This window comes from Rosa chinensis, chromosome 1 (assembly GCF_002994745.2).
Source record: "Rosa chinensis cultivar Old Blush chromosome 1, RchiOBHm-V2, whole genome shotgun sequence".
Lineage (NCBI taxonomy): Eukaryota > Viridiplantae > Streptophyta > Magnoliopsida > Rosales > Rosaceae > Rosa > Rosa chinensis.
The window spans coordinates 23,186,724-23,201,525 of record NC_037088.1 but is presented as its reverse complement, the minus strand read 5'-3'; the positions used below and the strand labels follow the sequence as shown (position 1 = coordinate 23,201,525).

Genomic DNA, 14,802 nt, shown 5'->3' with positions numbered 1-14,802 from the left:
CTTTCTCTCACTCTGTCATGGATTTCTGGGTTTTCACTGGTCTTGCTCTTGGAGTCTTGGTTTGATTCGGAAATCTTCAAGCTCGGGTAAGTTGCTGCCTTGCTGTTGGTTCGAATAATGTAAAAATTGCTCTTGCTGCCTTGGTCTTGGTTCAATTTCAGTGAGGCCGCTTGGGTGTAGGAGAAAGCAGGAGAGTGCAGTCGGGCGAAGGAAGAGAGGAGACGGAGAGAAATTGGAACCCAGCAAAGGACTTTTCATTTGCTAATATTATAGAAGCATATGTTTGTGTGTACTTGCAGTTTGGCAGACGTGTAGCAAGCAGACGCGTTTAGCTAAATTGCACTAACGTGTACTGATATAACACACCTACCAAAAGAGTGCACTGATGATATAACAAACTCAATATCAATGAATGGATAACAAACGTGTGATTGCTAAATTCTTAATCTTATACTATATTTTGACTAATTTTAAACTTGTAATTAATTGTTAGACTTTAAATATATTTATTTATATAATTATATATCATAAAAATAATTAAAAAAATTTAAAAATAAAAACCGCCTAGTCCCCACCTAGGCGGGCGCTAGTCCCTGGATCACCGCCCGACTAGCGCCTAGCGTTTTTTAGAACCTTGGTTGATGGTAAACATGCATGCATTCAACCAAAACAAGATACACACATTTATATATACAACGAATATTAAAAGAATCCTAAACTAATACAAACTACGAATTGAAAACAGAAATTGACTAGGAATCCTAATCCAAACAAAACACAAATACTAACTAGACATAAACTAGGAAATCAAATCAAACTAGAAAACAAATTAAAATCCTAAACAAACTCTAACTCTAAAACTCAAAACTTGAAATAAAACTAACACTTAAACAAAAGGGTCTTTCTAAATAGACCCAGCAAATTTCTATGTAGACCCAGCAAACTTTTTATACTCAATAAAAAAATAAAATTTATAATTGTACGGAACTACTTTTCCAACAATACCCTTAACCAAACTCGCACCCAACAAAATGTATACCCAGCAAATTTCACACCCAAAACTCATACCCAGCAAAACCCCGATTATCTCCGCGTCAATGAGAGTTGCTCCAAGATCGTTCCCAACTGAGGAATTCGTCCAGACTCGGCACCGATTGGACTCCAGAGCATCACTATAGACGACCGACTCGGCACCGAGTTGAGGGAAAAGAAGCGCTGTCTCAAACCCAACAATATCTCCATCTTAGACTTCGTGGGTCATCGCTATTTCCTTCGCTCTCACCCGCCGACTTTGAAGGTATCCCGCACTTCTTGGTTTAAATTTCCTTGCACGAGTTCTTTCATTAGTTTAATTTCTTAGTTTAGGGTCTGAATTTCTAGTTCACTTGTTGATATTTTCTTTTGATTCATGGGTATTGTTTTGTTTAACTTTTGTTTTGCTCTGAATTCAATTTGCTTATGAGAGAGTTGAGCTTATTTTATTTGTTTGGATGATTTAACTCATATTCTTGAATGGAGTTGATGACTTGAGTTTTTTATATTGATTACAATTGAGCCGTGACAATGTTTAGACTTGAGCCTTTTTAGCATTGCATTTGCACTTGAAAAAGTAACAAATTCTGATTGAGAACTTGAAAATGGATTTCTATTTTGCCTTCGTACAGCAATAGTAATTTATTCTTCTTTTGTTGCTGCTGTTGTTCTCTTCTTTCACTGCTGCAAAATTTTCACATTATGCTGCTGCATCACTTTTCATCTTATGGTGCTTGGTTGCTAATGTCTTGTGCGGGTGGCCTACTGGAGTTTGCATGTGCTTGAGCTGCCCTTTTGCTAATAGTTTTTTTTTTATTTTTCTTATGTTCTGTCTTGTACAGTTTTTGACTTTGTGCAATAAAATTCTTACTTTTGGTTGGAAGAAAGAAAAAAAAGGGAATGAGGGATTGAGTTTACATTACAAAACTGATCGATATCATATATGCGCACCAAACTATATCTAGGAGACTAGGACTTCAAAGGTGCTTAACATTTTTTGAAGAAAAGATGATAAGATCAGCTGCAATTATTTTTCTCATCAAGCAATATACATGAATAAACTGAAAAACACTATATTTTCGTTGTCTTTCACTCTAAAACTTGGCAATGAACCCACAGTAAGTGTAGTCATGATTTATAAGTGTAACTCACTACTACACTACTATATTATACTAGCTATGCAGCTATAATAGTCAGAATGCATATGAGAGGAAATTAAAGCATTTAGAAACAGATATTATACATATCGGATTAGCCTAAATGCAGACATATTTGGTACCCAAAAAAATATGATTGGATCAGATTTTTTTTTTTTTTGGTTCGATTCTGCTGTCTTTTCTTTTGGTTTGGTTGAAATCCCAAATGCAGCTTACAAAAGGTTGTCATTTTGGTTTGTCTGGAAAAATTGACTTCATGCCTGACACCATTTTAGTTGGCTCATCCCAGACTTGACATCTCTTTTTCACACTAAAGTCTTTTTTTTTTTTTTCTTTTTAGCATAGTCACACTTGAGTCTTTGTATGAACAATTGTAGATGCTTGGGTATCTATTTTTTTCAACTTTACCTGATAGACATAATTATTTATTTTGTAGTATGGCTAGAGGTCATAAACACCATGATTGCCCCACAACCTCAAAGACAAAAAGGAAATTTTGTTCTCAACCTTCTCAATCAGAAGTAGATGAGGGTGTTATAGATGATGGGGTTGATACTGCAGAAGAACAAGCTTGTGAACCATTTGCAGATGCAGATGAGCCTCTAAGTGGTCCATTTCCTGGTGGTCCTCATGATCCATCGGTATTGAAGAGCTTTAAAAGTCATGTAGCAGCTGCCATATGGTTTAATAAGGTATAATTGATTGCTTTATTCTTACAGTAGCATTTCATTACACGACAACGGCAAAACTATGCAACGTTTTGAAAGTAATTGTCAAACTCCCTAAAGCTAAGGAAAACAGCTTGTTTGGGGATATTTCTTGTGTTATTAGTTTGTTTCCTGTTGATGTGGAAGAACAGAGAGTAGACTCAGTCCCTTCAATAAATAATAACTCATGCTTTAAGAGAAATAACTTACTATAAAGGTTTCCTTTTTGCTGGGAGATGTTCAGAGTTAGGGATGGTTTGAACTCCACGTAGCTCTATTTTGAAATGAATTGATTTTTTTTTGTTTTTGCTTTTTTTGGATAAATGAGGTTAAGCTTCATATACGCAACTAATACTGAAGCATACTTGGACACCATTTAAAGTTATATCATTAGACATCATCACTCTCCTTTGTGGTTTTGTTTTTTTCTCCATTTTTTCTCAAGAAACTTCAATTATATATTGAGGTATTTTATTTCTTTTATGTTCGATCATATTCTTTTTTTAGAGTCCAATTCATGTATGACAAAAGTTTTTATTCTTTATTTATTTATTTCCAGGAACGTGAACCTTTGAAACTTCAGAACCATTCATATAAGCTCACACAATGGGTATTTGATGAACATGTTGCTAACCATAAGTTTTGGAGTTACATTGATGGGTCTAGGTTAAGGCCATTAGTTAATTGTTCATATTTAATTGGTAATAGAGTTGTTGTGTCAGCCTTTTGTGAGAGGTGGCAGCCTGAGACCAATACATTTCACTTACCCTTTGGTGAAATGACAATTACATTGGATGATGTTTTTAACATTTTAGGTATTCCAATTCAAGGTGATTCAATATCTGTGCCTGAGGGTGTGCGGTTAGACAAAACTTATTATGCATCTTTACTGTCATCTACACTAGGAGTTACTATAGATGAGGCAAAGAAGGAAATGAGTCGATATGGTGGAAATGGGGTAACACTAGAGTGGTTGATATTAAGGTTTCAAAGTGTTTCAGATGATAGTCCTCTTGAATTTATAGAGTTCGCAGCAAGAGGGTTCTTACTATATATATTAGGTTGCACACTTTTTGTGGACAAGACTGGGAATAGGATAAATGTGATTTACCTACATTTTTTACTAGATCTTAATAGGGTTGGTCGGTATGCCTGGGGAGCTGCAGGGTTAGCATTTTTATATCGACAGTTAGGACTTGCATCTAGAGTTGGTTGTAGGCAAATTGGGGGTTATTTGACATTGCTTGAGGCCTGGATATATGAGCACTTCCGGAATGTAGTTTCCCCTCATCTCCGTGTTGAATATTTAGAAAATGAGCCACGAGTTAATCGTTGGGAACCTCGAAAAGATGCAGGTCTGTCATTAGTATACGTGCAAGCTCTTCGCCAACAGCTTGATCATATGCATGCACACGAGGTATGTTAATATTTCTATATTGACAGTTGGAATATTGCTCTTTTTTTTTTTTAATATCTAATTTATTTTTATTTTCTCAGGTCATATGGGATCCATACCGTGGTCTTAGGGAGGCTCATCCATTATTGGAAATCACATTTTACACAGGAATGCTTAAGTGTTTGGATATTGTGGAACCATATTATCCTGATAGGGTTCTAAGACAATTTGGTCGAGTTCAAATAATTCCTCACAACCCTTACACCCCTTCTCGTGTTCGACGAGTTTCTGATTCTAAATCGTACAAGGTTGTATATGAGTACTTTGATGGGTTGTGGCAAAGATGGCGAGATCACGTGTTAGCAGATGCCAACCGAAGCATTCCAGTTAAGTTTTCATATGACTGCACTCCAGAATACTTATCATGGTACCAAAAGATCACACATCCATATGTTAGACACCCTGATTGGATGTCTGCTGCAGTTGATTCAAATGAGGAAAATCATCCTTTACAGGTCTAAATTGTACAAGGTTTAATTTAATTATTTGTCTAGCACTACCTACTTACAAATTTTTTATACTTGTTTGGTGCAGCGAATATCACGGGCATTGTGTATCACTCACTCTATTGTTGATGTTGGCCGAGATGATGCTATAAGACAACCAATGAGGCTATATGAGGCTATTGAAAGCATCCAACATATATTACTAGGTAACCAAGTGCAAAATACACGCACATATCAACGTCGGCGGCATGTACAAAACAATGAATAGATTTAATTGTAGTCGAAATTTTTTTCATACATTAATGTCAACGATGATTTAATTGTAGTAGAAATTATTTTGTTCTTTTCCTTTTTTTATTGTTCTATATGGATCATAAACATAAACTAAAAGTATGTAGTAGCATTTATAGACTCCATTTTTGAATTCAATCATCAATCCAATTAATAATAGAAACACCTATGTCTTTGGAAACAGTAGCGGTAAATTTATAACTACAAATGAAGAATCTAAACTTGCTCAAGAGACATAACGAGCAATTCATAGACAAACTAATCACTATCAAGATGATAAATTTTTTCGTTGTCTGAATAATCTAGACAAAAAATTTCTCTGCCATTGTGAAGACGATCACTATAGGGAGTTAACCATCCATTTGCATGAGTTAGAGAGTATCTAAACCAACAATTGATAACAGGTGGCATAGGATGCAATGGCCTCAAATGAACCTAATAAGGTAAGAGAAAAAGATTACCAATTAATTACAATTATAAGACATACAGTATATAAAAAATGCATTTTAGCAACATATATAGAATACCTGGACAAAGTGACATCGTTTGACAAAACCAATAGAAATTTCACGACGATCAACTATGGGAAGTGGGATACTGTCCATTGGCAAGAAAGTAAAACAAGACATCAAAGGCAATCCAAAATGCATCAGCACAACATTGTAACAATTTGCGACAATGTATCTCATATCTGGTATTAAGAACCAATGTTCTTCAGGCGGAAAGTCATCAAAATAATCTAATCTCCTATCCACCTCCTCCAATCGCTCAGCATATCGGAATAGTAATCGGTATGCATGCTTATTTTGATGAAACTCTTGCAACAACTCCTTGCGTACACGGCACCAGTTATTCTCACCATATCCCATAAACTCAGCTATAGCTCTAAAACCACAATTACCATCATCCTTTACATCCTTGGCTCCTAAAAAAAATGGCCACATTTCTTTAGGAAACCAGTCATTATACTCCTGTGTCAATTCAGATGGATTCACATCTTGACGTAGATTCAACTGTAGAATACAAAATTTAGGTGAGTAATGCTAAACAATTAGTGAAACAAATCAACCATTATAAGCAAAAAAAATAAAATGAAATATTACTAAATCTACAAACCTGCAACTTAGCTTTTTTTGCAGTTACCCTAGTCTCTTGTGCCAATTTTGGTGCTCGCTTATCTAACTTCCTCGGTGGTGTTCTTAAACCCATAATATTGCCAGTGGGAATTAATGAAGGACCAATATGTTCTCCCACTTTTGATGGTCGTTTCTTTGTCTTCATGGTTGACTCACTAGTACTAGCGGTTCCAGGAGTTAATTTTGCTGATTGAATATTACTTTTTGCCTCTTTTGGTCGTCTCCTATTGGGTCTCTTTAATGCAGCTTTCATTATAACGCTCCCGACACCTGGTGTTTGTGAATGACTATCTTGACCTGACAATGCAATCTCAAAAGAAGATAACATACGACGCGTAGAGGCTTCTTCTTTAGTTGGACGTCCTTTTGTGTTGATCTTCGCTTGTGGTTCTGTAAGCAGGGTACATCCTGGATTCATAATTTCCTCTAACTTTCTTTTTACCTGTCTCTTGGTGTCATCGTCCCTTTTATGTAACCAGGTCATGAATCTTTCCTCTAGTGACTTCAATGGAATATCTATAGGGTCATTACTTTGTGGGGCATGAAACAAATCTAATTTCCTCCAATGACGATGAACACAATCAAGTGGAATAGGGCTACCATTCTCCTTATAAATTGCCATTTCATGTGCACATGGTAACCCATGTGTTTTTCTCAAAGTACAACCACATGCATTCTCATTAGTTCCAATAACATCCATCCTCTCAGACTCTCCCAAAATATAATCCAGGGCAGCATGTGATACAAAACCCACTATTACCTTAAACTCATTCTTCATGAAGTCATGTCGGATAAATATAAGACTTTTCTCAAATGAAGCTTTTACTTCTGTGTGTTGCAACACCAGTAAGGCGTGAATCTTTTTCCATGATGTATCAAAGTTGCACAGACTAGACATCAAATGTCGCTTCAATTTTGAATGAGCACTTTCCGCCCTAGTTAAAAGTACACATGAATAATTTATGAAAATTCAAGTAAATTATATGAAACAATACATAGTTTATTAACAAATAGAAAATATCAATTGAAAAGTACCTGTTTGAAGTCATTGTTCCAAAATGCTTATAATTGTTCGTCCATGCTTCAACAAATCTTTCCTTATATTCATTCAACCAAGTGCCTTTCACATAGGTTAGTACTTCATGATATTTTTTGTAGTCTCTCTCGAACTCATGTAAATGTCTTTCATAGTCAGGTATCGTATCTGAAAAGACCAATGTGTTCCATGCCTGCATCAACTTTTTAAACTTCACTTGGTTATCAACAAGCTTTTTACATTTTCCCAACACTGCCCTATTAATATGCCATCTGCACAATAAATGTTGAGCAGCAGGGAACACCCGACGAATGGCATTCATGAGTGCTAACTCTCTGTCAGTAACAATCACACTTGGAAGACAGTCTTCATTCATCACACTCTTCAATTTAGATAAAGCCCATACATAATTTTCTTCTTTCTCAGCATGGATGTACACAAATGCAGCATGGAATGTTAACTCTGTAGATGTCAACCCCACAATCTCTAACAATGGATATCGAAACTTATTTGTCTTGTATGTGGCATCCATTATTAAAACATAAGGAAATGCACGTAGCAGATTTACACTATCAGGATGAGTCCAGAACAAGTCACTCACAATGTTCTCTGTGCCGTAACTCCTATGCCATTCCACATAATTGTATTTCTGCAAATTGTTTAGAAGTATTTGCATCTCTGACATGCCAGCTTTTTCAATCACCCTTTGAATATGTCGAGCATTGTAGATTGTCTTCATAGTGCTTGAATTGAGTGGGTCATTTTGCTTTAAAGTGTATAATATTTCTTTTGGATTTACCAGGTTCTTCGACATATCAACCAACAAATTATTTTCTTCCTTGGTTAATCGCCCCAGATAGGAATGCCCTTCAGGATACTTTGCAGCATGATGGTTATGCATCCCATTTACAACCTCAAGGATCCACTCATCCCCAGGACCAACATTTTTGCCCTTCAAGCGAAATGGGCAACCACACCTCTTTGTACCACCACTTCTATCACGCTTCTTCTTTTGAGGATTCAAGCTGGCATTAAGCTTCTTCTTTTGCATGCATTCTGAGTCTATGCTATTCTTTTGATAAAAGCCACCTCTCTCACAACCAAAAGTTATTCGCCCTCTTTTTAACCTACAATTCCCTGGAGCATCAGACCTCCTAATTACAACTACTATTCCACACTTTCTTCCTTCTTCACGAGTCCAGTTAACTAATTCATTCCGACTTTTGAATACCTGTACAAACAAACATTTACTATTCAAATTGGAATGAAAATCGAAGTAAAAATTAATTATCTTGACGATTTCCAAGCTACTTACCTCACTAGTTATAAATTGATTTGTTGTTTCAAAAACACATTCAGTCCAACCATTGCCACTTTCAATAAACTCAGAATTAATCTGTTAAAAAAAGAACACGTCACAGTAATAAATAATTAAGTTATAAATATTTCATATAAAAGGAACTGAAAACAGTAAAAAAGACAAGTAGTAGCATTCGGTGGTTGAGTACCGAAAATTATGAAAATATTCGGTGGTTTTCTCCCGAATAAAGCAGTATTATTCGGTGTTTGTGCTCCGAATATGTTTCTAAATTTCGGTGGTCATGTGCCAAAATATTCCATCTTGTTCGGTGGTACAGTACCGAATATTATATTGATTTTCGGTGTTTATTGACCGATTGAAAAGCGGTAAACTGCAGAAAAAATTATTTTGTATTTTCTGGTTCTATGATGAACAAAATACACAAACCTTATTTGACGCCTCCAAAATCATAATTGCAGTCACAACTTTGTTAATATCATGCGTATTAAACCCTTGAAGCAATTATAAAGGAAAGTGAAATTTGGGTTTAAGGCTTTGCTAGAAGAAATAACATAAACGCAACAACGTAAACACAGTGAATTGCTGGGTATAACTGAACTGCTGGGTACAAATAGAAAAAAGAGTTTTAAACTTTATGGTTTCTTTTGTTATTATTTTTATTTACCATGACTATTATAGTCATTTTGTACGAGGATATAAATGTATTTTCATGTAAAATTGATTTGCTGGGTCTACATAGAAATTTGCTGGGTACATTTAGAAAGACCCAAACAAAATCATGAAAATACAAAAAGTACAGAAAATAAAAATAGAATTTAAGAAATCAAGGGGGTGTTTAGTGATAACTCGCACCACTACAATTTATGGCAATAGCCACATGCACTATTGGTGACAAGTTTGGGCCAAAGGCCACATATGTGTGTGTCTATGACCCATTGCCACATTACAGCCACTTTTAAATGGGTCAGTGCGCTGTAGGCCAGTTGCAATACATCAGACCAGTCACGTTTATATGCTTCCGTGGGCTACAATCAGTCTGACATTGTGGTGGGCCATGTAACTACAAAACCCACGATTGTGTGTGTGTCTAGCAATTGAAATAATAAAGGTTATTCTTTCATTTAATTACACCATCTGGTGGGTCCCCCTAAATATTTTTATTTATTTTTTATTTCTTATTTTTTGGTTAATCATGAATTTGACGCAAACCACATTGGCCCGTGGCTTTCATTCAAAATTCCCCCAAAAAAAAAATAAACAAAACAATTGTTAATTACAAAAGCATATTGAATCCTTCATATATAAAAGTTTATTACATTAATCACTCCAGGTATAATACCTGACAGATACACAAACTACCATAGAGTCCAAATAGTAGTTGAACACTATTAAACTAAATCAAACTTCACAGATATACATCCAAAACCTAAATCTGCTTATGAAGCTAAACTTAAAAGCCTCTGCACTTATCCCATGATCAGGTAGCTACCACCAATATACTAGAGAGATCATAAATCAAGTCCAAAACAACAAAAATACAGAGGCCTTAAGCACAATTGTTACTAACCAAAAGGTGAAATCTGAAGTGCCTCAATTTCTGGTAACTTGCTGCCGCAATTCTTCAGAGCAATGTGGTATGTAAACATCATCCAAGTTCTCCTCATATGAAGATTGAATATGGCTCATCGATGGTTGGAAAGAAGCACCCTTCATTCTTAAAGCTGCACCAAGCATATCAGTTGACTCATATGCCCCAAGTAACAAAGCCATAAGAGCTTCCTGTTTTTTCATTGCAATCTCCATATTTTTAAATTTATCTTTTGTGGCCAGAGTTTGTTTGTTCAGTTCTTCCCTAAGCTTATCTTCCTTTTCTTGGCTCTCCTTCCGAATCGTTTCAATCTCAGCCTCATGTTGTTCTCTCATTGCTTGTACCTCTAAATGAACACCTCTCTTCTGCACTAGTACACCAGGAACTTGTTCAGGTCTGACTCCAATGCCAAATCCTCGCACCCCTCCACGTGTCTCTTTTCCAAGCACAGACGCATATACTTCATTGATTTCAAAATCATTAAGAGCCTCTGGAAGTTGGGATGCCCTCTTTGTAGTCTTCATCTTGTCAATCTTGTCCTTCATTAAGGCCTATATCAAACAGTTGGTATAACTAATCACAGTAAGTACAATATCAATGTTGAGTACGCTTAAGAACTTGAAAATAATATGTCAAGAAGTCATAAGTGATACTTACAATAGCTTGTTTAGAATTTGGTTCATCAGGGTTTTCATTATCGTGGACATGGGTAAGCTCAAACATTTTGCAACGGTCTGGGTTTACACCTCCATTTTTTTTTTCTACATACATATGAACCAAGAATCTAATTAAGAAAAACAAACAGAAAAAAGTAATATGAGATATGCGAGTACCATGAAGGACAAGTAAATAAAAACCTGCAACAACGCTTCTTATTTAATCAGAAACACTAAAAAAGAAGGGTTGCAACAAGTAGAGTACAGGGTATGCAAATGGCGATTAAGGTCTTGCATGTTTTAAGAGCAGAACATTGGTCAAAACAAGAGAAGAGAATACGTCATGATGAAGGCTAGTGAAAATTGAAAATCAAGCAATTACATAAGACAAATGGTAATCAGTAGTAACTATGAAACCAAACAACTTAACAAAAAAATAAATAAATAAAAGAGGTCCTTCATAACATGATTAACAATAACAAACTACTTGAGGCAATACAACAATATCCTGAGAACTTAAATAAGATAAACCAGTTTCTCACAAGCCTTTTAAATTTCATGGTGAAAATAAGCAAACGCTATTTCGTAATGAGGCTAGTTAGGTGGAGAATACCTTGAAATCAGAACCTAAATTTTTACTGAACCAAGCCCTCCTACTAATGGTACAAGAGCAAAACTTTATCATCTGGTGCATGCTATCCCACCAAAATTTCCTTTAATACAGCATACGTTTGTAATACAATTAATAATTGGTAATATATATCATGTTATTTTCAAGTTTTCACTACACATATGTACTTCTGCATTGCCACAAATTAAGACATGCTAGTTACATTATTCTCTCACAACTAGTACATTCTCTCATAGTAGATACTCATAATTGAATACGTTCTCTATTGCTGCTAGAGTGACTAAGTTCATATATAGAGAAAACTTAGACTTTTATATGTAACACTATGCAGATTAATTCAATATATATGGCTATTCAATAACATAACAACCTACATATCTGTTCCTGATCTCTGCAAATGTCTTTGTGCCAGTTGTGTGCATCATCCTACGCTTTGCCCGACTCTGCTTGTTCACAATAGAACGCCACTGCATCAAGGTTCAAATATGTTACAGTAAGGTAAATTATAAACTACCCCATCCTTTTGCAGATTTCATTAAACATAGATATATTCAGTCCTTGTTTCTGGTGCACATGCAGTTATAGCAGTAAAGTAAATTTTCAGGACAAATATCACACAATCATATGAAAACATTATGCATCCCGTAGACATATATACCTGTTCCTTTTCATCTTCCCAGTGGTTAACTAGTGCAACCCATTGTTCTTTGTTTACCCTCCCATCTTTGCATTTAAAACGCTCTTCAGTACCAACATTTGGGGTATACCATACTTTCCGGAGTTTCGCCTTAAATGTCTTCCAATGATCATTCAACTTCCTCTCCGCCACAAACCTTATCCTCCCACTCTTCCTTTGAGTTTCGGGGTCCGACCAATCAATAGTTCTCTAATATTACACATATACAAAAGATGTTATTAAATTATGAAGCTACAAATTATTAAACTTTAAACTAATCAGAATGTCCATAGTTAAAATTATAAACCAACACTTAGGTAGTTAAGTATGATTACCCTGATTGCATCCCATGCCTCATCTAGTTTCTTTCCTTTACGAAACTCTCGCCAATCAAAGACATTGAGCTGAAACAACCTATGATCTGTGGCCTTCATGCCAAGGTATCGTTGCCATCTATGACTACCTTTAAAGAGATATTCATATACAGTAAAGTACAACAGAAAGTTCCATCATGTAAAATGGGATTCGGATCAAATAAATCTAACAGAAAGCTCCTTTCAAGTGGTACTTCATGCAGCGATTCAATATTGTTAGATGCAGTAGTATTAGTAGATATTAGCAGTACTAAGAAAGATACAAGATTGATCTCCTCAAGAAAACCCAATTCACAGTCAATCTCAAATCAATAAAAACTCAAACCTAGAAACTATACCTGAGAGATGAGGTTGGCAGAGGGTTTTAACAGCCAAACAATACGACCTGCAAGTATCAATAAAAAAAATATTAAAAAAAATTCAAGATCAAAACCCAAAACAGAAATAAACCCAAAAACCTAATTCATAATCAAAACTAAAAGGAAAAAGAAATTTCTACCATACAAACAAAATATACACAATTTTTTTCAAATTTACAGCCAAATCGAATAAATCGCAATATGACAGAAGAAAAGATTACTATTATAAAATTGATCAGATCCATGTGTGAAGGAAAGTGCAGATAACATGAAAAAGATAGAAGGAGAGGCCATCAGTGATGGTTGGAAACGGAGGGGGTTGTGAGGGTCGCGGTGGGGGTCGCAGATCTGGTTTTTGAAGAGAGAGGGGAGGGAGAGAGAGAGAGAGAGAGAGAGAGAGAGAGAGAGAGAGAGAGAGAGAGAGAGAGAGAGACATTTAAGTTAAAGAGCGGGACTGAAACAATATTTTATAAAACAGTCACCGAGCGTGGCTTGCCTTCCGTAGTAATAATAAAAAACACCCACTCACAAAATTTAATAATAAAAAAACACCCACTGATAAGAAAATAATAAAAAATGTAAAAAATTTATATAAAAATTTGGCCCAGCTACTATTTCTAGTACGGATGAGTTTCACAAATATAAAATAATAAAGAGCAACCCTTAATGGTTTGTACGTGACTCCATTATCCACCATTCATTCATCTTGTGGCAACAGCTGTGTGGCTGTTGCCCACAATTGTTGTGGTGTCGTAATTTCATACATTTTTATACACTTAAATATTGGATTCTAGGCTTAGTTCTTGTCATTTTTGAGTCTTTTACTTTGTGTTTGTGTTTTGTAGGTTAAATTGGAGAAAAGAAAGATTTGGAGCTTAGAGTCACGTAGGATTGAAAGGATGCTGACCATCCTGATTTTCCAGAATTGTCTCTGTTTTGTGTCAACTTCAAGTATTAAACTATACCTTCTCACAAGGAACTAGCAGGCGAGCCTTACACCGTTGAAAATATACGGATGTTAGCTTTGTGAGGAATTTTACGGAAGTGGATTCGCATTCTTCAGGAGGAAGTTATGATGATTTAAGTGAACCTAGTTCGGGAAGGCAGATTCTGACGGATTTCGCATATCTTTTGGGAATCTAACTAGTGAGGCCCAAGTCCATTGCCCTTAGCACTTTGACGGGATAAGACTGAACGTGTTTGGCATGTTTGGAGTAATTCCTTGCGTTGACTATAGTACCCTTGCGTTTTCTTTGGAGAGAAGGAATCTATTCCAAGTTGGATTAGAAGACCTAAGAAGTCCAAAGTCGAGTAGGATTTGGAAAGAGAGATATAGGGCAGAAAACCTAGCACGCCTGGAGACGTAAGAGGCAGCATATTTGGCAGAGAACAAGGAGAAGAAAAAGCTCTCACCATTGCTGGTTCCGAGTTCCTTAATTCTTCCATTATCTGTTTCATGATTTCTTTGATTCTAGTCATGCTTTTCATAGTTATGGATTCTAAACTTCTAGGCTAGGGCTGAGATGAAGCCCCTAGTATGACTATTCTATTTGTTTAGTTGGTTTGCTATTAAATTTTTAGATTTCTATGTTAAACTCTTAATCACCGTTTCAATAGAACTTTTATTCAAAATCTTTGCTCGGGATCAATAAGACCTAGGTTTTGTTTATGAGTTATTTGGTTGGAGAACATGATGCTTGATCAATGAGTATATGTTTTCTAGGGTGCCAAAAAATAATTCAATCTTGTGATTAAAGAGTTGTGAATTAAGAATACAAGTGCTTGATCATAGTCAATATTCTTGTTTGCATGGTTTCCTAGTTCTTTTGTGCTTAATGGAGTTGAACATGTTTGCTTGAACCTCATCATTAAGTGAAGTAAATTATAGTTTGGCTACTTGAGTTCTATACATGATCAATAAGTTGGAATTCATAGG

At 35.7% G+C, this 14,802-nt stretch overlaps 3 protein-coding genes across 4 annotated transcripts; 1 reads left to right on the top strand and 2 right to left on the bottom strand.

Annotated features, from left to right (window-relative positions):
• The first annotated feature begins 1,049 nt into the window (after positions 1 to 1,049).
• LOC112203747 lies at positions 1,050 to 5,097 on the top strand. The gene is made up of 6 exons (XM_024344672.2): positions 1,050 to 1,297; positions 2,626 to 2,881; positions 3,456 to 3,669; positions 4,252 to 4,313; positions 4,394 to 4,807; positions 4,887 to 5,097. The coding sequence occupies exons 2-6, from the start codon at positions 2,627 to 2,629 to the stop codon at positions 5,064 to 5,066; spliced, it is 1,125 nt and encodes a 374-aa protein (XP_024200440.2). The 5' UTR covers positions 1,050 to 1,297; position 2,626; the 3' UTR covers positions 5,067 to 5,097.
• Positions 5,098 to 5,347: 250 nt separating this feature from the next.
• LOC112203739 lies at positions 5,348 to 9,032 on the bottom strand. Its single transcript, XM_024344663.1, has 6 exons — positions 9,009 to 9,032; positions 8,577 to 8,657; positions 7,261 to 8,492; positions 6,206 to 7,160; positions 5,617 to 6,102; positions 5,348 to 5,524 (listed from the first exon to the last, which is right to left on the bottom strand). Exons 1-6 carry the CDS (start codon positions 9,030 to 9,032, stop codon positions 5,348 to 5,350), a joined length of 2,955 nt encoding a protein of 984 aa, XP_024200431.1.
• Positions 9,033 to 9,888: 856 nt separating this feature from the next.
• Positions 9,889 to 13,243, bottom strand: LOC112181396. 2 transcript variants are annotated; one of them, XM_040512675.1, is made up of 7 exons: positions 13,088 to 13,243; positions 12,846 to 12,892; positions 12,469 to 12,596; positions 12,116 to 12,343; positions 11,828 to 11,924; positions 10,828 to 10,931; positions 9,889 to 10,721 (listed from the first exon to the last, which is right to left on the bottom strand). In XM_040512675.1, exons 3-7 carry the CDS (start codon positions 12,565 to 12,567, stop codon positions 10,173 to 10,175), a joined length of 1,077 nt encoding a protein of 358 aa, XP_040368609.1. In that variant the 5' UTR covers positions 12,568 to 12,596; positions 12,846 to 12,892; positions 13,088 to 13,243; the 3' UTR covers positions 9,889 to 10,172. The 2 variants fall into 2 exon arrangements, with proteins under 2 accessions (XP_040368609.1, XP_040368610.1); XM_040512676.1 differs by lacking the exons at positions 12,846 to 12,892; positions 13,088 to 13,243 and having other exon boundaries at positions 9,890 to 10,721; positions 12,469 to 12,829.
• Positions 13,244 to 14,802: the final 1,559 nt, after the last annotated feature.

Coding starts and splice junctions, on each gene's coding strand:
- LOC112203747 (XM_024344672.2), top strand. CDS start 2,627: ATGGCTAGAGGTCATAAACACCATGATTGCCCCACAACCTCAAAGACA. Junction 2,882..3,455: donor CTGCCATATGGTTTAATAAG/GTATAATTGATT, acceptor ATTTATTTCCAG/GAACGTGAACCTTTGAAACT. Junction 3,670..4,251: donor TACATTTCACTTACCCTTTG/GTGAAATGACAA, acceptor GAAAAGATGCAG/GTCTGTCATTAGTATACGTG.
- LOC112203739 (XM_024344663.1), bottom strand. CDS start 9,032: ATGATTTTGGAGGCGTCAAATAAG. Junction 6,103..6,205: donor CAAAAAAAGCTAAGTTGCAG/GTTTGTAGATTT, acceptor TGTATTCTACAG/TTGAATCTACGTCAAGATGT. Junction 5,525..5,616: donor AACGATGTCACTTTGTCCAG/GTATTCTATATA, acceptor TTACCTTATTAG/GTTCATTTGAGGCCATTGCA.
- LOC112181396 (XM_040512675.1), bottom strand. CDS start 12,567: ATGAAGGCCACAGATCATAGGTTGTTTCAGCTCAATGTCTTTGATTGG. Junction 11,925..12,115: donor GGGAAGATGAAAAGGAACAG/GTATATATGTCT, acceptor ACCTTGATGCAG/TGGCGTTCTATTGTGAACAA. Junction 10,932..11,827: donor GATCAGGAACAGATATGTAG/GTTGTTATGTTA, acceptor ATATGTATGTAG/AAAAAAAAAATGGAGGTGTA.